Raw genomic sequence first — 27,619 nt, forward strand, 5'->3', positions numbered from 1 at the left:
TGCAACGCCTGCGAGGCTCCAAAGTGCGACCCGTACGCGTCCTTGTAGACGGGCAAAACCGAGCGCGGTTTGTAACGCGTGCGAGGCTCCAAAGTGCGACCCGTACGTTCCGTGCACGAACTCACGGGGACTTCACGTGTCCAAAGGTAATTACGCGGCCAGGTACCTCCTCTCGCCAAACGGGTTTCGGAACACCCCTGTTTTCCGCGCAGCGCAAGGTCGATTCCACCTTCTCGTCGTCGCGGGGCGAGGAAGAAGAATCCCCGTCCTTTTTCTCCTCGTGTCTTTTCTTCTTCCGTTTCCGGCCACTTCCGTTTCCGGCCACTGGTTCCGAAGGGCTCCTGACCCTCCCATCACAACAACCCTTAATATAATACACACGGATAAGCAACCTGAATGGTACTTCACATACATTCCCATAAATATGTAACAGGGGCCCGTCCGGGATTTAATTGATGGGGATATTTACAGGGGATCATTTATAAGGGAAAAATTTACTTGTGAAGGTTCTAAAAACCGTAACAATATATATATATATATATATATATATATATATATATATATATATATATATATATATATATATATATATATATATATGTATATATATATAAATATATAGATATGTATATATATAAATATATAGATATGTATATGTATATATATAAATATATAGATATATATATATATATGTATATATATAAATATATATATATATATATATATATATATATATTGTATATATATATGTGTGTATATATATATATATATATATATATATATATATATATATAAATATATATATATATATATATATTGTTGTGGTTTTGAGAACCCACACTCTTGTAAATAATTCTCATCATTAAAGGTTAAAAGTAGCACCCCATAGGTAGGCCACAGCAACACGCAGGACACCATAGGACTCCAGTTATTTCATTATTATGTGTTTCGATAAGGCTGTGTTCCCAATAGTCGACTGCGTTGTGTCAATTAAATAACCTTGGTCCCCTCTTCAATCCATCCATCCATCCAGCCATCATTCCAGCCTTCACCCCCAACTTCCACCTCGGAGGAGACTTTTCCTTTTAATTGTGCCATTTGGCTTTTGCAGTTGCACTTTTGCCTTTGCCAGCAGCGTTCGCTGCCTTTGGGCTTGCGCTGCTGCGGCGTTTGCTGCTGCTCCTAATGATTGGGCTTTTGCCGCACCTCGCGCTTTGGCTACCCCTGGCTATTGCCGCGCGTGCTTTGGTTTTTGTTGGCTAGAACTAGCCAAGGGACCACGAGGTGAGGCCCGAGAAAGAGGCGGAGCGCCAAGAAGAAGGTGTGGCACGTCAACCAGCTGTCAAAGGCGGAGTCGGTAAGCCCTCACCAGCCAACCTGGGCTGAGGGAACATCACTGACAGGCGTGGCTTTGAGGCGCGTGGAGCGATCGTGGCTTGCGATATATAAGCGCGAACGCAAAGCCCTTTCACAGGACTGATACGGAGCGCACATTTGCGAAAGGACTCGTTGGGAGAGAGCGCTGATAAAAGGACTCAAGGACTCGCGTGCACACGGCAGTGATCAAAGAACCTACTATTGGGAAAGGCGCTGTATTGAGAGGACTGCGTGAGAGAGCTCGCCTTCACTGAAAGAACCTGTTCGGGAGAGCGCACCTTTGTTCAGAGATATACGGCGCGTTGATCAAGAGAACACTGGAGAGGGTGCGTTTGGCACGAGGGTGCACATATTACGTACGCCATAGGACACCAGCTTCCCCCCCCCCCCCCCCCCCGTTATATAACTGTCCGGTCACGTTCAACTATACGCGGAGCTGCCTGCCGGGTTTCGCCGCTGGACCGGACGGAGCCTGGACTGGAGCCGACTGGAGCCTGGACCCCATCGCCGGAACATCCGCCCTACCAGCTACAATCCCCGCGTGAGTGTGTACGTTTTTCCTGCGTAATAAGATAAGACTGCCCTGTGTCCTGCTTCTTCCTCTTCCTATCCTGTACATTCTTTTGTTTCCTCTTCTCCTTCTTGTAAATAATAATTAATAAACCCATCTTTGTTCTTCCTATCTTCTGGGTTTCCTCTTATTCGATCGCATCCGTCCTTTCTCTCATTGGGTAAACGTGGCACGATCGCAACCGCTATAATCGGGTTTAGTCCCATTGTTAACGGCTCGGATCGCAGATTGCTATCCGCTCGGCATTTTCCATCATATCCGTGGTTCGAGTGGGAGTTATTTCCCTGCTTCGCGGTCGGTGTTCGTAATTAGGTATTTGGGACTAAATTGACCAATAAACAACCCTACCTAATACCGACCGGAAGGAGCGTATAACCCCCAGGACTCGGGTAGGCCAGCTAACGAGACAAGGGGATTAACCCCCCCCCCCCTTGGTAAGGGGAGCGCTGACGTCCGAGATCCGTAACAATATATATATATATACAGTCATGTGAAAAAGTAAGTGCACCCCATGTAAAGTTTTGACTTTTTCAACATATTTCAACATACACCTATTTGATCTTCATTTCAACAATATTGATAGATAAAGGTGATATAATACAACAAATATCATGAAACATTTACATTTTGTAGTCCATTGTATAATTTAAATAAACATAAATGCAAATTTCACATGTGGAAAAAGTAAGTACACCCTTGGCTCTAATAGGTGGTATTGCCCCCTTTGGCAGAAACAACCTCAAGTAGGCGTTTCTTATAACTGTCTACCAGTCGCTGACATCGACTGGGAGACATTTTGCCCACTCCTCCATGCAGAATTCTTTCAGCTGTGCGATGTTTGAGGGGTTTCTTGCATGCACAGCTCGTTTCAAATCCCCCCACATCTCGATGGGATTTAGATCCGGGCTTTGACTTGGCCATTCCAGAACCCTCCATTTCTTTCTTTTCAGCCATTCCTTGGTGGATTTACTGGTGTGTTTAGGGTCATTGCAAGGTCCACCTTGCAAGGTCCACCTTCGGTTGAGCTTCAACTTTCCGACAGATGGCCTCACATTATCCTCAAGCACCCTCTGGGACAATGAAGAATTCATAGTGGATTATATGATGGTGAGCTGCCCAGGCCCTGATGCAGCAAAGCTGCCCCAAACCATAATATTTCCACCACCATGCTTTACAGTTGGTATCAGGTTCTTGTGGTCAAATGCTGTCTTTGGTTTTTGCCAAACATGTCTTCTGGTACTGTGGCCAAATAGCTCGACCTTTGACTCATCTGTCCAGAGCACATTGTTCCAGAAGTGCTGGTCTTTGCCTCGGTATTCATTGGCAAACTTTAGTCTTGCCCTGATGTTCTTTCTGGACAGCATAGGTTTCCTCCTGACACACCTCCCATGTAGATCAAATTTGTGCAGCCTCTTTCTAATGGTAGACTCGTGCACTTTGACATCAACAGTGGCAAAAGCTACCTGGAGGTCCCATGATGACATTCTGGGGTTCTTCGAGACTTCTTTCAGCATCTTGCGGTCTGCTCTCGGGCTGAACTTGCTGGGGCGGCCTGGCCTGAACAAGTTGGCAGTTGTTTGGAATCTTCTCCACTTGTAGATGATCTTCCGGACAGTCGAATGATTGATTTCAAATTGTTTGGAGATCTTTTTAAATCCCTTCCCAGACTCGTAGGCATCTACAGACTTGGCATTTAATATGGAATATGTTTTTGTGGGGGTGAACTTACTTTTCAAGATGTCTTAGAACCAAAAGTTCATTGGAATTATGTTGAAATTATTCTAGATTTTGTTAATGTGACCTTTAAAAGAAACAAAAAACCACATTTGACATTTCGAAACAAATAAATTGATCCTTGAAAGTGATGTAAACTGATATCGAACTCAATTCATGGACAGTACTGTGTTGAACTTCTGTACGTTTTCCAGAAGTATCTCTTTATTTTGCACATTAGCCAAAAAATTTTTTAACAAAAGCAAAAGTTAAATTACGACTGGGATTACGGACAGTAAAATTACAGTTCAGTACTTCGTCTAACCCCGACGAGCATTCAGGAGAGCAAGTACACGTTGAGGCATGCTGTTCACGAGATTTGCCAAGGTTTGGACAGGAATCGCTTGCCATGCAGTGACAATAGCCTGCAGCAATTCACGCACAGAGGTCGGCTGCTGGTCCAAGTGGTCGATTTGATGCGTTAATTCTGCCCACAAGTTCTCTATCGGATTCATATCCGGGGACATGGCAGGCCACTCCATATGCTCTACACCACGGTCAGCAAGAAAGTGTTGGATCATGCGAGCACGATGAGGCCGTGCATTGTCATCTTGGAAGACAAAGTTTCCTCGAAAGGCTGCACGAGCAAATGGAAGCAATGTTTCTTCCAGAATGGCCCTGCACTTGAACTGGTTCAGGTTTCCATTCAGAACAACCAGGTCAGTTTTGCCCCCTGCATGAAAAGCAGCCCAAACGGTCACCCCACCACCTCCAGCTTGGACTCTTGGTACTATACAATCTTCGTTGTGGGCTTCATGCACTTGTCTGCGCACTCGGATGCGGCCAACTTGACGATAGACCAGAAATCTAGACTTGTCACTGAAGATCACGTGATTCCAGTGTCCTGGCTGCCATTGACGGTGCTCTCTGGCCCACTGCAATCGGTGCTGGCGGTGTTGTCTGGTCAGGCGTGGCTTTCTCAGGGGACGCCTGGCACGATAGCCTACTTGAACCAGTCGTTGGTTGACTAGCCTTCTGGATACAGGCACATTTGTCAGTTGCTGCCACTCAGCCCTCAGCCGATTAGCTGACTTTTTTTTTTTTCTAGACTTGTCTTGGTACGGCCATTGCGGACTAACCGTTGCAGCTGGCGATCATCCCTCCTTGTGGTTCTGCGTGGATGTCCTGGCCTCGGTATTGGAGTAGGGACACCCCTCTGAGCATTTCGTTTCAGGATCTTTGACACCTGACCTTGAGTGATGCCATACTGCCGAGCAATAGCATGCTGTTTCATGCCGTAATTTCGTAAAGCCACCACTCCATGACAAACAGCATTGTCGAGTTGACGGAACATCTCCAGAGGAAGCGGCAATAACTTTTGGAGACGTGCAGCAGTTGTTTTCCACTAATACAGAACGCAACAACCCTTGTATACCCGACTGTGAAGCCAATCATCAAATGCACCTGTCCGTACATTTTGCCACGCCACCTGTGATATAATCCTGTTGTTGAATTCTTGCTGCGACAGACAATCAGTGACATGGTTCTCTTAACAAATAAATCACCAAAGTGTAAAAGAAACTCACCAGATTGATATACTGAGTTAAGAAAGTAAACCCAAGTCAAGAAAAAAAAAATATTCCATATTAAATGCCAAGTCTGTATAACCTTATTTCTGAAGGCCTCGGAGAGCTCTTTTGATCGAGGCATGGTGACGCCGCACACTTCAACAACAAAGAGCAAACCAAACTCAATGTCTGAGGTTTAAATAAGACAGGTTCCTCCAAGATCCTCTCTAACGATGTTCTCATCATTTGCACCTGAGCTGGTGCACCTGATTCTAATTTTAGGTATTTGAAGTAGTGATAAATGTGGGGGTGTACTTACTTTTTCCACATGCAAAATTTGCATTGATGTTTATTTAAATTATACAATGGACTACAAAATGTAATTGTTTCATGATATTTGTTATATTATATCACCTTTATCTGTCAATATTGTTGAAATGAAGATCAAATAGCTGTATGTTGAAATATGTTGAAAAGTCAAAACTTTACAAGGCGGGTACTTACTTTTTCACGTGACTGTATATGTCTATGTATATGTATGTATATATATACATGTATATATATATATATATATATATATATATATATATATATATATATATACAAATTTTGCATTGATATATATATACATACATATATACATATACATATACATGTGTGGAGAGGGTTGTTGAGGGGATGTGGGGTAGAAAGTGGAGTGTGTGAGATACCTGGTCAACCAGGTAAACCTGTGCTTTGGGGTGAGGATGGGAATTGGAGGGGGGCTTGTGGGTGTTGGGCTCGGGAAAGGTCAAAGTGCAAAACACGTGCCCTTGTCATCCACTGCCAATTACCATCTGCCAGAGATAGCCTTTGCTGTTTCTGCAGACTGCACGCTTGTCATCCGCTGGCAATTGGCATCTCTCCTGGCAGAGATAGCCTCTGTTGTTTCTTCATCCTGTACCCTTCCAGTTTGCTTGTGTACATGCAAGGTGACTGTCAATGTCTTCCAGTGTCTTCTGCAATCGAGCCCGCATTATGCGTGCGGCAGATGAGGTGTTGCGATCTATATCAGTCATGCGCCGCTTTGGCATCCTTGAATGTTGTTGTTTCATATGCAGCCTGTGGCTGCTGGTTGCATCATTTTTCTGGAAACACGTTTGTGCCACTGATGCAGATCCTAGGATCCCAAGCCAACACCCGAACCATTAAGCCAACAACAGGCTCGGTGAAGCACAGTAACCAAGGAGGAGACAGGGTCAAGTTCAAACACGATTATGTGGATAGTGCAGGTTCCAAGTCGTTTTTGTTTTTGTTTTTTTTGTTCCTCTTTTGGGAGAGGGGGTGGGGGGTGTTTGAGATTGTGCTTACACACCTGGGTATAGGCATGGTAGTCAACAACCGTTTGATGTCTTATTCAAGCAGAAAGGCACTGCCAACAGGTAAAGCTGTCCAGAAGGGGACAAGCACAGATTTCATGTTTTTATGCTGAAAATGTCTTCATCCAGGAGTGTTACAGCATTGTGTGCCAGGCACGACATGTCCCCCCACGGAACATAAAAATAACGTGAACAAGTCAGGAGACGACGATGGTTCACGAGCGAGCGGTATTCAATGACAAAGGACGGACTATAACCGAAACAGGCCCGGACAGGCCAGGCCCGGAAATGTCAAAACGAAGGTTACTGACATTGAAATGAGATAGAAAATAATGTATAATCAGTTATGAGGTTAGTTAGCTACACAATACCGAAAATTCGGTGAAAAATGAAATGAAAATGAAAAATGAAAAATCGAGCTCCGTAGGGCGAGACACATGACATTGGTCTAACCAAATATCGAAACCCCTGTCAGATTCCACCAAACCCCCTGGAGAAGATGTAGCTTGAACTCGATTACCCCCTAAAAAGACATCTTTTTCGGGCGTGGCTCCGCCCACAATGGTCGCAATACGCCCACTCTAGGCAGGACACAACTAGATCGTGATATCAACCTCCCACCCAAGTTTCATCAAGATTGGATGATATCATCGGGTAGTTATGCTGCGGACAGACAGACACACAGACACACACCCATGATGAATATAGTGGTCACTCTGTTTGATAACTCGTGAACCAAAAAGGACGAAATAGTCCGAATGTCGAACTTTTAAACTTGTACAATAGGAGGACAGGAACCGGAAGGTCATAACTCGTGAACCAATATCCTGATTTTTCCCCCCTGATGATAATCACGAAAATCTGTTGGAGAAGTTAGTTCTACTGCATATCAAATGAATGATTAATTGAACGATATTTGCTTTCTCTCAATTGTTGGTTTAAAAAAAAGAAGAAGGAAAACCTTAGAATGAGGATGTACTTTTGTGAATCGCTTTAATTTGTTTTCTTGTGATTTATGCAACTTATCTCCAATTCTGAGGTTTATTTCGACATTTTCACTCCTTTTTATCTTTCAATGTTAAATTTAAATTTAGTGTGTTCAAGTTGTGAGTTAAATGCCAATTGTTTTTATTTGCCAGACTATAAATGGATTGAGGATGAGACATTTTTTGTGGCAATTCGTGTGTTTTGGGGTTTGACCAAATTATCTTTCAAAAATCTTCTTCTTTTTTTTTGGATTCACTCGTTTAACCCTTTTGCTCCTCTAATACAATGATGTCACATGGTTTCCAGATGAGGCTCCTCTGGTGAAGATGGAAGCCATCCAGAGGAACTTTCTTCAGACCTCCCAGCAGCTTGCTTTGAGCTCTGAGCACATAAAGCAGGAACCATGTGATTCTCCTCCCACAGAGTCCAGCAAAGCTGATCAGCTGCTCAAAGGTAAGCCGAGTTACACAGAAAACACATCACACTGTGTTTACTTCTTTTGTTTATTTTCCAGAATAATTTTACTTATGTCCAGTCCTGGTAGAATTGCAGATACGTACAAAGTGTTTCCACCCACGTGGGCTGCTTTTACGTCAATGAGATAGGGATATTGGTTGTATTTGACATCCCCAGAAAGCTTTCTGTACTTTACATAAGAAGCTAACGTTTTGAAAATCTTTATCTATCTATAATTCCACTAATCTCTGTCTGTGTGTGTGTATGCGACCGCTGTTTCTCGACAACTACCGGTCCGATATACTTGAAACTTGCCAGGTATATTGCTGGGGACCCGAGGATGTGCCTTTTCAAGGTTTTAAATTAATCGGACAAGTAGTTACCGAGCTATGGCGATTTCTTTACCAAACTCCGCAAGCCGTTCGCTTTGGACCAAACCATTTCATGTAAATAGAGGGGGGGGGGGATTATCACCGTACTCGCAAGCCGTTCGCTTTGGACCAAACCATTCCATGTAAATAGAGGGGGGGATTGTCACCGTACTCGCAAGCCGTTCGCTTTGGACCAAACCATTTCATGTAAATAGAGGGGGGGGATTGTCACCGTACTCGCAAGCCGTCCGCTTTGGCTTTGCGAATGGACCAAACCATTTCATGTAAATAGAGGGGGGGGGATATAATTTTAGATATATATATAGTACGGGCATGCCCTAGTTTCTCCAATTCACTCTGTGGAAATAGAATTGTAAATAACAAACGAATTGGGATTACTGAAACTTGACAAGTTTGAAAGACACGTTTTTCGCTATTATCAAATTACATGATATGATATATGCATTCAAGATCTGTATGGGCTGTCATGGTCTCATGCCCAACTCACAATTCCACGAGGTGCACGGAAAGGATACAGTGCCATCAGAAAGTATTCACATCCCTTGACTGTTTTCACATTTTGTTGCGTTACAGCCTGAATTCAAAATGGATTAAATTGAGATATTTTTTGTCACCGATCTACACATAATACCCCATGATGTCAAAGTGTGAAAAAAAAATTCCACGCACAGAAAGCCTGAATCCAAATCTAAAAACCCAAGGAACTGTTCCTTAGAAATCCGAGATAGAATTGTGAGGAGGCATAGATCTGGGGAATGGTATAAAACAATTTCTCGAGTGTGGAAAGTTCTGAAGAGCTTTCTTCATCAGCTTCAAAGTGAGCTTCAAAGCTTCAAAGTGAGCTCCATCATTAGGAAATGGAAAGAATATGGAACTACCCAGACTCTTCCTAGAGTTTTCCGTCCAACCTAACTGAGTGACCGGGCGAGAAGGACCTTTGTCAGGGAGGTGACCAAGATCCCAATGACCACTGACAGAACTACAGAGTTCCTTGGCTGAGATGGGAGAACTTGGCGGATGAACAACAGTTTCTGCAGCACTTTACAAATCTAGGCTTTATGGGAGATCAGCCAGATGGAAGCCACTCTTGAGAAAAAGGCATATGACAACATTTCTGGAGTTTGCAAAAAGGCACGTTAAAGCCTCTGGGATTATGAGGCAAAAAATGATGTGGTTTGATGAGATGAAAATTGAACTCATTGGCTTGAATGCAAAGCGCTAAGTCTGGTGGAAACTGAGCACAGCTCATCACCTATCTAACACCTTCCCTACCATGAAGCATGGTGGTGGCAGCATCATGCTATGGGGATGCATTTCAGCAGCAGGAACTTGTAGACTTGTAAGAATAGAGGGAAATGGAGTCAAATGCAGACAAATCATTGAGGAGAACCTGCTTCATGGTGCAAAAGACCTGAAACTGTGGCAAAGATTTACATTCCAGCAGGACAATGACCCCAAGCATACAGCCAAAGCAACACTGGAATGGCTTCAGAACAAGAACATGAAAGTCCTTGAGTGGCCCAGCCAAAGCCCAGACTTGACTCTTATTGAAAATCTGTGGAAATACTTGAAGATTACTGTTCACCGATGCTCCCCATCCAACTTGACAGAGCTCGAGCAAATCTGCAAGGAAGAATGAGAGAAACTCCCAAATTCAGATATGCAAAGCTGATACAGACATACCCAAGAAGACTCAAAACTGTAATCACTGCCAAAGGCACTTCTACAAAGTATTGACTCAAGGGGTTGAATACTTATGTAAATTATATATTTCTATATTTCATTTTTAATAATATAAAAAAAAATCCAAACAAAAACTCCACTTTGACATTATTGGGTATTATGTGGAGATCAATGACAAAATAAAATCTAAATTTAATATTTTTTTAACTCGGGCTGTAACACAACAAAATGTGAAAAAAGACAAGGGGTGTGAATACTTTCTGACGGCACTGTAAGTGACCATGAGCAGGTCATGGGCTGTCATGGTCACCTGTGCAATTCACAATCCTGCGAGATCTGTGGAAAAGATGTGTGACATTAAATGACCCAAAACCAATTATCTTCCTGGTGCACAAATATTCACATTGTTGAAAAAAAACCCTTTTGTCATGACATGGGTTTCAGCCCTGCTTGTGAGAATGCCAATCCACTCCCCACTACAAGCCTTCCCAAGCTTCATTGAAAATGACACCAAGGAGAACAATCTCACCAACAATGCTTTGTTCCTTGCAAACAATGCCCCTGCCAATCCTCGTAAACGCAAGAGTGGTGCGATAATTCAATACTTTTTGCCACCCCTTAGACCAGTGGTCGGCAACCTTTTTATAGAGGTGGGCAATATCGTCATATGGCTTTTCGGGCATGGGTAGTTGTTTACAATGTCCTCTACTTCCTTCTACAACTACAACGATAACCGAGTAGTTGTTAGAGGTTAGAAGAGTTTATTTTTAATTATCCGCTTAATTGGCAAAAGTGATGTCTGTATACTGTTTAAGCATGGAATGGGATGGTTTTCGTGTTGGTCTGTCAGTGCCAGCTCTGTGCCTGCATTTTTGCGTGTGACGCGGCGAGCACAATACAAAGGAAGTGAAAGCCGAGCATTCCTAGGGTCTGAAGTCCAAACAGAATGCATCTGTGGGCCGGACGGAATCTCTTTGCGGGCCGGATCCGGTCCTCAGGCCATACGTTGCCTACCCCTGTCTTGGACCACCCCCCATGCCGAAATTAATTATGTCGTCTTGCCACACCGACCCATTCATCCAAGCCTTAAGATCTGACCTCCATATGACAGGAAGCTGTGGCTTGAGATTGCCCTTTGGTGCTTTTGGGTTTTCCGAGTGGTGCAGTAGGAGGGAGATTCATTTTCGGAGATTTTAAAAACAATTTAATGCACAGTAGATGCAGCGATTCCATATACATGTCCAATTTGCCTTTTTCTTTCAGCACGCTAATGTATTTTAATAATGTCTAACTGCACCGCGGTCACATATTGAAACGAGGTGTGCTTGACCCAACACTGCGGGTCTCTTCACACTCATTATGCACAATGTGGGGTTTAATATCTAATCCTCACAGCTCGGTTTGTGAAGAAATATAAAATGCAAATTGCATACGTACCGCTTTAAACAATGTCTGTGCTTTTACACAATGGCCACTCTTGTTCGTTGATCTTCACAAGGCCCATGACACGTATTGGCTCAAAATCCATTTAACTGTCGTTTTGGTGGTTTTTACAATGAAGGGAAAATGTATGGAGAGTGCATCGCGATTGTGAAGATGACAGCTCTGAGGCGTCTTTCGCTTCGCATAGCAGTGAGCACCAAAATTGGCTGCCGTAAGATTTTTCACCAGAATGAATTTGTGGTGGGTGGACTCAGGCCAGCTGTCCAACCAATGGATGGGAAAGATTGTTACAAGAACATAGACACACAAACAAGCGTGTCTAATAATAATGCTAAGTTTATATAGTGCATACAACGACAACAGGCATTTTAAGGCCATTTTCCCTGCTAGAGTGGGGGTTAGCCTTGCAGAACCCCATGACAATCTTCTCCATTTTGCCCTATTTTCTACATCTCCCCTTGTTAACCCCCTTGCCGGCATTTCTTCTTCCACAACCTTTAGCCAAGTCTTTCTCGGTCTTCCCCGTCCTCTACTTCCTTCTACATTCATTTTCATCACTCTTCTCAACCAGTCACTTTCATCCTTCCTCAACACATGACCAAACGATCTCAACCTGTTTCTCTTCACAGCATCCATCACAGGCTCTATTCCCATCATCTTTCACAATTCATCATTTGTCTTCCTCTCTCTCAACGATACTCCACACATCCACCGAATCATTCGCATTTCCACCCTTTACAGCCTTCGTTGCTGCTCTACGTTCATTACCCATGTCTCGCTCCCATAAATCATAACACTTCTCACACATGCAGCATGCACCTTTCCCTTCAGCTTCAACGACACTCCCCTCCTCGTCAGCATGCCACTCAGTTCCCGAAACTTCTTCCTTGCACATCTCACTCTCGCAACCATTGCCGAGTCTGATCCACCTTCTTCATTCAGCATGTCTCCTAGGTAGCAAAATGTTTTCACACCCTCCAGCTTCATGCTGTCTCCAAGATCCAACTCAACATTTCCTCCATCTGCAGCTCTCTCTGTGCACACCTTACACTTGAATGTAGCTGCCACACTGGTTAATGATCCTCTCAAACCACTACATTTTTGATGAACCCACTCAGCGCACATTGTACATTGAATGGAGTTCACTCCGACACCCTTCCTGCACACAGCACACGGCCACTTCCCAGTTCTTTCCACCTCACCACATGCTTTACCGCATGCCATCACCTTCGTTTTTCTGATATTCACCTTCATATACATATATAGTGCATGATAATAACTTAATATCCTATACAGTCTACACTTCACAAATAAAATCAATTGAAATTAGCAATATTCACATAAACCAACATTACTTTCAAATAGGTAAACTAGAACAGTAACATGGAATTTTAATCCAGTGTTTGCAAAATAGATGTGTTTTGATCAGTGTTTAAATTTTTTTGGGCTGGCTGCTTGACGGCTGTGTAGAGGGACTGAATTCCAGAGTTGGAGCAGCGACTTCAAGTGCTTGGTCGCCATAGTCATGAGTTGAAACTTTTTTTAACACGGAGGAGGGATTTGGCTGCAGATCTCAAGGTGCATGCTGGTACACTTATCCAACCAAAATATTCAAATTTTGTATTTTTGATTAATTTTCTGAAATTTGTTGAATTTGCTTTTCACATTGAAGTTGATGGTAACGATGTGTAAATAAAGGTGGGAAAAGTCTGATTTAATGCATTTTAACTCGAGGTTATAAGGCAACAAAAGGTGAAAAATTTGAAAGGGGGTGTATGAGACTTTCTATCGGCACTATACATAATAGGTGATCATGTCTATTATGTCGGCCGCTTTCATGTTGTTTCATCCTTTATAGGCGAGAAGAAGGATGTTCAAAACGATTGTATTTTCAGTGGAAAGTTAATGAGGATTTTGTGTTTGTGAGATATGTTGCCATCTTGGAACTTTCTCAGTAATTCTCGCAGTAGTGTTTTATACACATTGTTGCTAATGAACATCAAAATGTGGCAGACCACTGGCTGTTGACGGTATCTAATCAGCTGGAAACAAACGAGTGTACCAAAATAAGTGCAGCTTGCTTCATAATCAAATGGAAGACCAAATACTGCATTGGAGTCGTCAGATTTTTTTAGCGTTTGGTCGCAAGATAGTTCCAAATCTTCCCAGTTCATCTAATTGCTGTAGTGGCAGAGCAGCAAATATTCTTATTTTGAAGTCAAAAGAAGATCCCTGCAGAAAGTTGAGGGGTATGGGGGTGGGGAGGGGAGGACAAGACAGAGCAGAGGGTGCGAGACAAGAAATGAGACGGTGGAAGACAGAGAGACTACCGACCTGTCTGTGATGGATAAGGCACATGCCCATAGCTTCAGCTTCATCACGGGCCATTCCAATAATCTTGGAGGTCTTGGTTTCCACGGCGTCAAACTGAGAAATGTGCAATGCAGGGGTGCCAGTTCAGAGGGGATAGTAGTACTCTATGAACCTGCGGATGAAGGCCTTGTAGGTGGATAGAAGATCATGCCATGTCCAAGAAATATCATGGCTTTTAGTGAGGCCCAAACATTCGAGTGACTGAACTTCTTCAAGAGGATTGTTAAGAAAGTAGATGGGAGTGTTTTCCAGATGCTCCTTTCAGAGAGAGACTTGAGTGTGTGGGATTTCTCAGGAATGAAAGACATACTCGAAGTATTTGAACAGCTTTTGATTTTATCAATGTCTGCAGAGACGGAAGAGTGTCGAAGCAATTCAATCGTTTCACTGAACTCAAAATGCTAAACTCAAATAATAAGATCGTTTATTACATCACACGTGCAGAAAGAATGGCTGGTAGAAGCACCACAGCAATCTCTGAATATTGTAGAAACCCTCCACCACCTGTATACAGAACTCAAGTTGGGTGTTACATAGCCCAGTGTGTCCTCGCAGGACAGCTTAGATTTTATCATTACTACTCCCTGTGTGGGTCACATGTGAAGCCTCAGTTCATCTGATTCATGCTGGTTTTGTGCAAGCGTGGGAACAACATCTCCTTGTAAGGTTTGGCTACCTTTCTTACACCCCAATAACATTCCAGGCTAGGCCACTCAGCCAAGTGAACTTACAGCTTTCATTGCCTCAGGCATAAACATGTCTGCTCGGCTGGCCACTATGAGTGGTCTGGCAACATTCCTTAGCCTCGGGCATAAACATCATCCCAGCATTGCCACTCGAGTGGATTTACAACTGATGATTGTGATGGATAAGTCAGTGGGGAGGGGAGGACAAGTCAGACACTCAGTCAAAGAGCGTTATCCATTCAATATATATATACACATACAACAATATTTCATCATGATATTGACGAAGTCCCGGGTTCCGAAGCTCCCATAATATGAACTAGCAACGGCACCCGCCTTATGGGCGGGGCTTCAATTGGGAGGCCCAAATGAAAAGGCAAAATATCAGAAATTGAAGGCTTTTTTTTTTTAAACAATTTATATAAACATCCGTTAAATCATATCACACGCAAATCATCAAAATCTAAACGGTATTTGTAGAATTTCAATAAAAGCCACATCACTGTTCATATCGGTAAATATTATTCCATCGTGTTTGGAAAAACTGGGAAATTGGAAAAATTGGAAAATTGGGGGAAAAAATTGGGAAAACAATATAGCCTACTAGCAGAAGTACCCGGCATTGCCGGGAGGGGGAAGGGGAGGGGAGGGGAACGGGGAGAGAGCGAGCCCCTTGGTAAAGCGAGCGATTTTTTTTTTTCATAGCATCATAGCGTTCATAGCGTTCATAGCGTCATAGCGTTCATAGCGTCATAGCGATTTTTTTTTTTCATAGCATCATAGCGTCATAGCGTTCATAGTGTCATAGCGTTCATATCGTTCATAGCGTCATAGCGTTCATAGCGTTTCATAGCGTCATAGCGATTTTTTTTTTCATAGCGTCATAGCGTCATAGCGTCATAGCGTTCATAGTGTCATAGCGTTCATATCGTTCATAGCGTCATAGCGTTCATAGCGTTTCATAGCGTCATAGGGGTTTTTTTTTTCATAGCGTCATATCGTTCATAGCGGTCATAGCGTTCATAGCGTCATCGCGTTCATAGCGTTCATAGCGTTCATAGCGTCATCGCGTTCATAGCGTTTCATAGCGTCATAGCGATTTTTTTTTTCATAGCGTCATATCATTCATAGCGGTCATAGCTTTATCGCGTCATAGCGTCATATCGTTCATAGCGTTCATAGCGTCATCGCGTTCATAGCGTCATAGCGATTTTTTTTTTCATAGCGTCATATCGTTCATACCGTTCATAGCTTCATAGCGTTTCATAGCGTCATAGCGTCATCGCGTTCATAGCGTTTCATAGCGTCATAGCGATTTTTTTTTTCATAGCGTCATAGCGTTCATAGCGTCATAGCGTCATCACGTGATCGCTCTGAGCGAATCAGCGCCCACCTGCTCTGATTCCGTTGATTCCGTGCGCTGAAATAAATATGAATAAAAAATATGGATCGTCAAATATTTTGAGTTCGGCCATGTTCGTCCCAGGCTCAATGGCCATGTCTATGCCAAATATAAAGCACGTAAGCCTCTCCGTTTAGGAGTCTATCGGTAACATTACACACACACACACACACACACACACACACACACACACACACACACACACACACACAAACTGTGTTTTATATATATAGATTGCAGGAGGAGGTGGTGGTCGACTCCAAGGGATCTGGGTGATATTTAGTATTGTAGGAGGAGGTGGTGGTCGATTCCAAGGGATCTGAGTGATATATAGTATTGTATGAGGAGGTGGTGGTCGATTCCAAGGGATCTGAGTGATATATAGTATTGTATGAGGGGGTGGTGGTCGATTCCAAGGGATCTGAGTGATATATAGTATTGTAGGAGGGGGTGGTGGTCGATTCCAAGGGATCTGGGTGATATTTAGTATTGCAGGAGGAGGTGGTGGTCGATTCCAAGGGATCTGAGTGATATATAGTATTGTAGGAGGAGGTGGTGGTCGATTCCAAGGGATCTGGGTGATATTTAGTATTGTAGGAGGGGGTGGTGGTCGATTCCAAGGGATCTGGGTGATATTTAGTATTGCAGGAGGAGGTGGTGGTCGATTCCAAGGGATCTGAGTGATATATAGTATTGTAGCAGGAGGTGGTGGTCGATTCCAAGGGATCTGAGTGATATATAGTATTGTAGGAGGGGGTGGTGGTCGATTCCAAGGGATCTGGGTGATATTTAGTATTGCAGGAGGAGGTGGTGGTCGATTCCAAGGGATCTGAGTGATATATAGTATTGTAGGAGGAGGTGGTGGTCGATTCCAAGGGATCTGGGTGATATTTAGTATTGTAGGAGGGGGTGGTGGTCGATTCCAAGGGATCTGGGTGATATTTAGTATTGTAGGAGGAGGTGGTGGTCGATTCCAAGGGATCTGAGTGATATATAGTATTGTAGGAGGAGGTGGTGGTCGATTCCAAGGGATCTGAGTGATATATAGTATTGTAGGAGGAGGTGGTGGTCGATTCCAAGGGATCTGGGTGATATTTAGTATTGCAGGAGGAGGTGGTGGTCGATTCCAAGGGATCTGGGTGATATTTAGTATTGTACGAGGGGGTGGTGGTCGATTCCAAGGGATCTGGGTGATATTTAGTATTGTAGGAGGGGGTGGTGGTCGATTCCAAGGGATCTGGGTGATATTTAGTATTGTAGGAGGGGGTGGTGGTCGATTGTGAGGGATCTGAGTGATATTTGGTATTGTAGGAGGGAGTGGTGGTCGATTGTGAGGGATCCTACAGGTCGCCCCCAAATATTCCTACAGGTCGCACAAGATCTGCCAGCAACCCTCTGATGGTTAAACTGCCGAAATCTCGGCTCTCTGCTCACCTTCACTCTTTCATTCCTCTTTTCTCCCGCCTCTGGAACAAACTCCCTCACTCCCTTCAATCCCACTCCTCCCTCCAGGTCTTTAAAACAGCTGTTCACCACCATCTCTTATCTTCCCCCATCCAAAACCTTGATCTTTTCTACCCCCGCTAATTCACCCCAGATCCACCTTGTTTGAAATTCCAACTTCTTTCCTGGAAGTCCTGGCAGTGTCCATATGTTTCATACCTCTCCCACCGCCCCCTTCACACGCCCCCCCCCCCCAAAGCCCTCGCCCTCTCTCAGATCTCTCGATGTCTCCATGTCTCTCGGTCCCTGCTCTCAAATGTTGTGTTTGTGTCCTTCCCCCTCTCTCCCCATCTTGTCTACCGCTCCCTATGTTATATGTTTTATGTGTCGGTTTGTCTTTCTGTGTGATTAATGTTCGCTCTTTCACGAGCCTCGATCTTGTATACAAAACAAAAAAAAAAAAAAAAAAAATCTGAGTGATATTTAGTATTGTAGGAGGTGGTGGTGGTCGATTGTGAGGGATCTGAGTGATATTTAGTATTGCAGGATGAGGTGGTGGTGGTCGATTGTGAGAGATCTGAGTGATATTTAGTATTGCAGGAGGAGGAGGTGGTGGTCGATTCCAAGGGATCTGGGTGATATTTAATATTGTAGGAGGAGGTGGTGGTCGATTCCAAGGGATCTGGGTGATATTTAGTATTGTAGGAGGGGGTGGTGGTCGATTGTGAGGGATCTGAGTGATATTTAGTATTGCAGGAGGAGGTGGTGGTGGTCGATTGTGAGGGATCTGAGTGATATTTAGTATTGCAGGAGGAGGTGGTGGTGGTCGATTGTGAGGGATCTGAGTGATATCTATAGATAGTCGCGCGGCAAGGAACATCACGTGATCGCTCTGAGCGATCGATTGCAACTCTGCGTCCTGTCGTGGGCGTGGCCAACGTGGCCTCATGCTCCCAGGTGATTGGCTAACTCGAGCTCGAGAGAGCCATAATGCGCTACGTTATGGCAAAAAATATGAATCTAAAGATGAAAGGGGAAAAAACCTATGTGGTGTGAATGGCAATGTTCGTCGCTTAAATGTGAAAAAAGGCAATTGCTTTTCGCTCTGAAATACGTGCGAACACGTAACTGAGTTAATGGCGGCAGGGAACATCACGTGATCGCTCTGAGCGAATCAGCGCGCTGCTCTGCGACCGGTCAGATTCCAGTCATAATATTTCGCGCTGAGGTAAAAATATGGTAAAAGCATATTATGAAATACATTTTTAGGTCAGCCATGTTCGTCCCAGGCTCAATGGCCATGTCTGTGCCAAATATCAAGTACGTGAGCCTCTCCGTTTAGGAGTCTATCGGTAACATTACATACGCACACACACACACACACACACACACACACACACACACACACACATACACACACACGCACACACAAACTGTGTTTTATATATATAGATTTTACTCCCGGGGGTCCCAGGATTACCCACCCAAAATTTCGTTGCGATCGGTTCAGCCGTTTTTGCGGTACCTGGGAACAGACAGACAGACAGACATTTGGTGAATTATCGTAAGACGAACAACGGTGGGCGGGGCTTCATTTGGGAGGCCCAAATGAAAAGGCAAAATATCAGAAATTGAAGGCTTTTTTTATTTTAAACGATTTATATAAACATCCGTTTAATCATATCACACGCAAATCATCAAAATCTAAACAGTATTTGTAGATTTTCAATAAAAACCACATCACTGTTCATATCGGTAAATATTATTCCATCGTGTTTGGAAAAATTGGAAATTGGAAAAACTGGGAAAAAATTGGAAAAACAATACAGCTTATTTTACTCCAGGCGGTCCCAGGATTACCCACCCAAAATTTTGTTGCGATCGGTTCAGCCGTTTTTGCGGTACCTGGGAACAGACGGACCGACATTTGGTGAATTATAGTAAGATGAACCATAGTATGTAACACAGTACAGATGAATTAAAGCACATGATGTATCTACAAGATCACTCTTATTCAAACAGAAATATAATTACAGTACATACTAATTACACCAAATTGATATACCATTGCTTGGTTTGTAAAGAACCAAGACGAGAGTTGGTCTTGCACTCCCTCTGTAGGAGTCCAACAGTGCACGATTTTCTATCCTGATAAAATAATTTCGGTCATAATGCAGGTGATAAATCACCTACTTTATTATGCTTAGAATTCCTCCCACAAGAGGCTGCAGCCTGCCTTTGTCAAGGATGGGAGACTTCATGGTAAATGATAAAGGGGGTCTTCCAAATAGTCAGAGAGATCGTTTATGAAGATTAGGAATAGAATGGGGCCCATAACACTGCCTTTTGGTACTCAAGCCTTGACAGGGACAGGAGATGAAGGGATCCCACTGAGAGCCACACGGCTTCGAGAATGGAGTCCAAGTCAAAAATCCAAGTGTGGGATTCAGCTTGTGTGCCAGAGGCAGAGAGTTTGGACAGCAAGACGGGGGTTCGGACTGTATCGAATGCTCCAAATATTTCCAGAAACAGACCTGATCTCATGCTTGACATTGAGGGCCTTCATCCATTGATGGGAGAGTCAAAGCAGAAAGTCCAATGTAGCATGACCTGGTCTGAATCAAGACTGATGGTCAGATGTCAGGCCATTGGAGAAGAGTAAGGATTTGATGTCTGCTACGATGATGGAATCCATGACCTTGCTGATGATTGCAAGTAAGCTGATGGGTTTTCCAGATGGGTTGCACAGACCAAGGTTTAAAAATCATTGGTTGAGGCACAAATTTTGCTCTTGTTGAGGCTTGGTTCGTGGAAGGTTGATCTTATACCTTCTCTCATCTTGGCCTGCATATTCTTCCCTTTCAACCGACTACCCATCCTTCATCCATCCCTATGAGGGGATAAAGGGAGACCTTAGAAAATATAAATAAGGACCGCACATCACACATTACTATCCACTGCCCAGTATAATTGAATAACCTCGGGTTAGTTCGTTTGTGTTTACGCAGTCACTGTCCGACACATTTGAGAATAACGAAAATTCCACCATTTTTTTAAAGCGTTGATGTGGAGCTTCACCATGGAGTGCAGGGCCGAAATATGGCAAATGTTTAATCTAATCTGAGTGACATACATGTCAATTCTGCAACATTTTAACGTTTTGGTGAATTTTGAATACTTTTTGTGATTTGTCTTTCCAGTGAAACAAATGGAACTGGTTTCTTGTTACAACTGTTCCCAGTTGTTCTGCTCAGAAGTTTTAAATCTTCACATGACACACACTGTTTGTCAAGAAAATGACACGTTTAGCAGCATGTTTTCCAACCGCAGTTGTAAAAGCTGTTCAGCAACCCTCAATAATATTCATGGCAGTAAAGGACCATACAAATGTTCTGTTTGCAGCAATGGTTTTGCTTCTTCATCAAATTTGTCTCGACATCAACGAATACACACAGGAGAGAAGCCACACAAGTGTCCTGTGTGTCTTAAGGCATTTGGTCATAAAGCAACATTAATAGATCATCTTAGACTACACACAGGAGAGAAGCCTTACAAGTGTTCTGTTTGCAACAAGGATTTTGCTTTTTCATCATATTTGTATCAACATCAAAGAATACACACAGGAGAGAAGCCACACAAGTGTTCTGTGTGTCTTAAGGCATTTGGTCATAAAGCAACATTAATAGATCATCTGAGACTACACACGGGAGAGAAGCCTTACAAGTGTTCTGTTTGCAACAAGGATTTTGCTTCTTCAAAACATTTGCATCAACATCAAAACATACATATGGGAGAGAAACCCCATACGTGTTCTGTTTGCAACAAGGATTTTACTTGTTCATCATATTTGCGTCAACATGAAAAAATACACACTGGAGAGAAGCCACACAAGTGTTCTGTGTGTCTTAGGGCATTTTGTCACAAAGCAACATTAATAAATCATCTGAGACTACACACGGGAGTGAAGCCATACAAGTGTACTGTTTGCAACAAGGATTTTGCTCATTCATCGTATTTGCATCAACATAAAAAAATACACACGGGAGAGAAACCTTACAAGTGTTCTGTTTGCAACAAGGATTTTGCTCATTCATCACATTTTCGTCCACATCAAAAAATGCACACAGGAGAGAAGCCACACAAGTGTCCTGTGTGTCTTAAAGCATTTGTTGAAAGAGGAACATTAATAAAGCATCAAAAACTACACACAGGAGAAAAGCCTTACAAGTGTTCTGTTTGCAACAAGAATTTTGCTCTTTCATCATATTTGCATCTACATGAAAAAATACACATGGGAGAGAAGCCTTACAAGTGTTCTGTTTGTCTTAAAGCATTTGTTGAAAGAGCAGCATTAATAAAGCACCAAAGGACACACACGGAAGAGAAACCATACAAGTGTTCTGTTTGCAACAAGGATTTTGCTTTTTCATCATATTTGCAACAACATGAAAAAATACACACAGGAGAGAAGCCATACAAGTGTTCTGTTTGCAACAAGGATTTTGCACGCTCATCATATTTGCACCAACATAAAAAAACGCACACTGGAGAGAAGCCGCACAAGTGTTCTGTGTGTCTTCAGGCTTTTGTTCAAAGATCAACATTAATAAGACATCAAAAAATACACACAGATGAGATGTGAGTTTTGCAGAAGCACTGCATGTCCAAGAGAAATAACAGGCAAACAATGCAAAAAAGATAGATCTGATAATCTGACTGGAAAGAAAACACAACCATGGGAGCAGAGACCGAAGAAGCAGAGAGTCCAACTAAGGAAGGAAACGGGACAAGTAGAATAATTCATGAAGGGAAACAGAAGTCCGAAGCTCAAGAAAATCAAGCAAATAAAACAGAACTACAACATTGAAAACAATGGACTAGAACCATCAGCTGGCAATAATAAGCTCCAGCAGATAGCAGGGAGAATTAAAAAAAACTATGATGAGGCCAAAAAACAGAAGAAAGCAAAATCAACAGTTTGAAAACAACCCAAAAATGTTCTACAGAGAACTACGGAAGTAGAAACAAAATGTCGCAGGGGTGAAACTACATCGTGGTATCTTACAAAGGTGACAGCCCTTCCCCCCTCCTGTTTTGTCTGGCTCTGGACCCATGAGTAACCTCATTAATGAACAAGGACACTGATACAATCTAACATGCAACAGAAAAATGACTGAAGAACCTAGAAAGATGACACACTACTGTACATGGTTGCTCTAAAATTCTTCGCACCACATGATAACAAATTGGCTGATCAACTTAAATGAGTAATGCGCTACATGGAGGACATTTGAATGGAATTTGATCTTGGAAAAATGTGCCAAATCTACATTTCTATCTGGTAAAACAAAAAGAACACACAATATCTCAATCGATATAGCCTATTTACCGGAACTAGAAAGTACAACTTTGGTGGCGACATATATATGGTGGCGAAAGTACAACAATACCGGAACTAGAAAAAGAAGTATCCAACAAAAACCTTGGAATAGAAGAAGGTCCCCATGTACAACATAAAAACAAATGCGTAAAATAATCAGCAAAGAGTATCGATATAGAATAAGACTAATTCTGAAGTCATTACTCTATCCAATGAACAAAATCAAAACGATCAACAAACTCACAGTACCGGTATTCCAGTATAGGTGTGCAATTATAAACTGGCCACAATTGGAGATCAACAACTTTGACACCAAAACAAGGGAACTTCTAACTAATCATAAGCTATTTAACAAAAACCAATGCATTCCTAGGTTTTACCTGCCGAGACAAGAAGCTGGAGGCGGTCGGATGGTGCATGAGCACAAACACAAAAAATCAGAAAAGGCATCCTTAATCCATTTAGGAACAAACTTTCAAAAGCATGTGCAAGTGCAGGATACTTCACAGGAAAAAGAAACAGAAACAAATACATCCCCAATGATCGCAAAGAAGATAAGTCAGGAGACGACGATGGTTCACGAGCGAGCGGTATTCAATGACAAAGGACAGACTATAACCGAAACAGGCCCGGACAGGCCAGCCTCGGAAATGTCAAAACGGAGGTTACTGACCTTGAAATGACAGAAAATAATGTTTAATCAGTTATGAGGTTAGTTAACTACACAATACCAAAAATTCGGTGAAAAATGAAATGAAATGAAAAAAGAAAAACATGAAAAATTAAAAATCGAGCTCTGTGGAGCTGGACACATGACATTGGCCGAACCAAATATCGAAACCCCTCTCAGATTCCACCAAAGCCCTCGGAGAAGATGTAGCTTGAAATCGATTACCCCCTAAAAAGACATCCTTTTCGGGCGTGACTCCGCCCACAATGGGCGCAATACGCCCACTCTTGGCAGGACACAACTAGATCATGATATCAACCTCCCACCCAAGTTTCATCAAGATCGGATGATATCATCGGGTAGTTATGCTGCGGACAGACAGACAGACACACACACAGACACAGACAGACACACACACACACATGACGAATATAGTGGTCACTTGATAACTCGTGAACCAAAAAAGGAAGACTACAAACAGAAATACAGCATATATATGATGACAAATGAGAGAATGACAAAAAAGCAGGAAGATTCATTTCAAAAAAGAGCTTGCAGAACAGGGGTTGATAAGGAAGGCTTATTGGAATGGCTAAGGAGACGTCAAATTATTGGGATGGTGAACGAGTCATCATAAATGCCCAAGTCTGGGGTTACTACAGTACTGGCTTCAAGAAAATGGTGGAATTGAGCCAATCAGACAAATACATATTTTGTGGAATAGAAACAGAAAGTACCAGTCACCTTCTTTTGGGATGTAAAAAAATCATGTCGGAACAGTTGTACACAGAAAGATATGACGACGTCTGCGGAGTAATCCACTGGTGCATCTGCAAACATTTCAACATTCCGGTCTCAGATCAATCATGGAAACAAACCAAACTCGATCCTTGAAAATGAACACATACATGCATACATTTTTCATGCATGACAAAATTATCCTATCAAGTGTAGGCATTGCAGGCGGAGCATTGTGTCCGGTCATAATGCTCAAACACAAAAAGGAAAAGACGCCACTGTTGATTGAGGTTTTGGTTCCCAATGACTTTGGACTAAATGTTTCAGAAACCAAGAAAATGCTCAAATGCCAGGATCTGAAAAATGAGGTGAAGAGGTCTTGGAATTTGAAGAAAGCTGAAATTGTACCAGTCATAGTCAAGAGCAACAGGGATGATCAAAAAAAGCCTTATTGAGCACTTAAAAAGCATTCCGGGGAATATCACGACAAATGAGCGAGAAGTGGAGGCTGTCAGAGGTTCATTGAGGATTCTAAAAAGAGCCCTTGGAACAAAGTTATGAGAATGAAGTTTCACAATCTGGTTCATGAATTATGATCCTTTACCAAAAAAGGATGTGGAAATTTTGAGTTCTTGAAGAACTTCCCTCTTCCCCAAAAATGGGTATTGCTGTAAGTTGGAGACATAACTGCTGAACATGAGAAACTGCAACACATGTGGGTATAACTATTTTGAAAACACTGCGAGTATAAAAACAACAGCGAGGGATGTACAATTTATTGTTTGACTTTCACATGGTCTGAGTTTTCAAAGAAAAGATGTCGTCAACAGACGATGATGAATGTGCATAACTGGCAGCCAAAAGATGCCTAGCCCCTCAAAAGGAGCTGGAGCCACACTTTTCAAGGAGCCGAAGGCCATGATGTCCTCATCTGCTGTACTGCTGATACTGCTGCTGTGATGGTACTGTTGTGAAGAGTGACACTGTGCATCAAGGTTTAATTCAGACTATGGCTCAACACGGAAATTCCAACGGCAGTTATGGATGACAACTGAGTAAAAGTTTGCCAACCCATCCCCAGAGGAAGAATATATTTCGCCACTTCACCCCCATCGGGAAACAAAGTCCCAGATCGAGAGGATGTAAGCAAGTGCGGTGGATGCCAGTGTCAAATGAGAAAAGGATGGGCCTATGAGTGGAGACAAGGAGAAAAAGTGGCTGGTCGTGAGCAGGAGTATTTTGTTGAGCAGGTCATGATCAGGAGTATTTTCTATGGGAATTCTTTTCTGGCCAACAAGTTTGTAAATGCTTTGCCAAATGAGTTTCTTTTTCTCCACAACTTAATTATTTTTCGTCAAGGTTGGAAATATTCTTTCACTTGAACTATCAATTCATACATTAACAATGATTTTATTTCACAAGAAACCTGGCACAAACAAGGTAATTTTACCTTCCATTTAATCAATGCAAATTGGCAAAATCATCATAAAGGCACCAAAGTTATTTCAACAATTTTTAAAGTTGTTTTGTATCCTCTCTTTTCCACATCCCCTCATTTTACAACGACAGTGAAGTCCATGTTTTTCTATCTGGGATCCTTTAATTCTAATCTTTGTTGACATGTTAAAAATTTATGCCAGAGGTTCAGTCCTTGTTCGAGTCTTTATCAAGTTCAGCTTGTGAAAACCTCACACAGCATCTAGCGTGGACAAACGGTGAGATATTACAATTTCATTCAGTGTCACCAACTGTGGAAAGTGTTATTTATGGTCAAGCAGAGGTCGTGTGCACAACTTTCACATGGACGGTGCAGATGTGCTTTGACACTTTCAACTATAATCGGTTTGAACTGTGAAAATTCCAGGATCGACATTTTAAAGTGATAACAACTGGGTGGAAGATGGCTGAAAATGCTTTGAACATTTCTTGATTGTTGTTTTTGCAAAAACTTGTTTTTCTTCATGGTGTCCATAAATGTCTTACAACCGTTTTCTGCCTAATTTCCCTTTTTCTACGACTGTGATAATGTGCCCATCCATCCTCGCTATTGGAAGCTCCACATTTCTTGGTAACATTTGCTCCAACTCACGATTTTTGTAATCAATCATGCTCTCTTAATGTCACCATGTTTTTCAAATATGAATAAAACCACACTTCATTCGCAAGAATTTATTTTGGCCAATAAACATCGACCTTACAAACAAGCGAGGAAGTAATACATTCAAAACCAATCATTGAAGGCCATGTTGAACACACCCATAAGTACCTTTTAAATCTCGAAATCCTTTAAACTGCTTCGACAGCTTTCGACCCGAACGACTTTAGACCTGTATATATGATGAGTGTATATTACAGGAATTCATTGGTTGTGGTATCGTTCTGAATCCGACTATGGCAGCCATTTTTGTCAACATAACCAAGTAGTTATCTTTTTATTTTTATTTTCTTTTTTGTATACAAGATCGAGGCTCGTGAAAGAGCTAACATTAATCACACAAAAAGTCAATCCGACACATAAAACACAAAAAACAAGGGGAGCGGTAGACAAGATGGGGGGAGAGGGGGAAGGACACAAACACAACATTTGAGAACAGGTACATCGAGAGAGATGTGTGAGGGGGAGGGCTTGGGGGGAGGTGGGACAGGTATAAAACATTTGAACACTGCAAGGACTTCCAGGAAAGAAGTTGGAATTTCCAAAAAAAAAAAGTGTATCTGGGGTGTATTAGCGGGGGTAGAAAAGATCAAGGTTTTGGATGGGGTAAGATAAGAGATCGTGGTGAACAGCTGTTTTAAAGACCTGGAGGGAGGAGTGCGATTGAAGGGAGTGGGGGAGTTTGTTCCAGAGGCGGGAGAAAAGGGGAATGAAAGAGTGAAGGTGAGCAGAGAGCCTAGATTTTGGCAGTTTAACCATAAGAGGGTTGCAGGCAGATCTTGTGCGACCTGAAGGAATATTGGGGGGACAGAGAGCACAGAGAGAGCTGGGGGTGCAAGGCCGGAGTAGAGTCGGTAGAAGACAGAAAGACCACCAACCTGCCTGCGGTGACTGAGTGAAAGGCCCTCGGAGTTAACTTCATCGCAGGAGATTCCAATGATTCTGAAAGCTTTGGTTTCAACAGCGTGAAGCCGAGCTAGGTGTGAGGCAGGTCCAGAGGGGGGAACAGTATTCCATTGAGCTGCGGATGAAAGCCTTGTATGTGGTGAGGAGCTCAGGTGTGCCAAGGAAGGACTTCGCACGACGGAGGATGCCCAGTCGGCGACTGGCTTTGGAGGCCAGCTTGGAAATGTGGTTTTCCCAAGAAAGATCATAGCAGATAGTGAGACCCAAATGCTTGAACGACAGAACTTCTTGGAGAGGATTGTTGAGAAAGTAGATGGG

General features: G+C 42.7%; 1 protein-coding gene across 1 annotated transcript in view; it reads left to right on the top strand.

Moving 5' to 3' along the window:
* The window catches only part of LOC137428502 (uncharacterized), a 186,720-nt gene that overhangs the window by 114,974 nt on the left and 44,127 nt on the right, over positions 1 to 27,619 (top strand). Inside the window, 2 exon segments of the mRNA XM_078777357.1 lie at positions 20,889 to 22,090; positions 24,452 to 24,608. Coding sequence (XP_078633483.1) covers positions 20,889 to 22,090; positions 24,452 to 24,608 — 1,359 coding nt within the window.

This window comes from Myxine glutinosa, chromosome 5 (assembly GCF_964187855.1).
Source record: "Myxine glutinosa chromosome 5, kmMyxGlut1.1, whole genome shotgun sequence".
Taxonomy (NCBI): Eukaryota; Metazoa; Chordata; class Myxini; order Myxiniformes; family Myxinidae; genus Myxine; species Myxine glutinosa.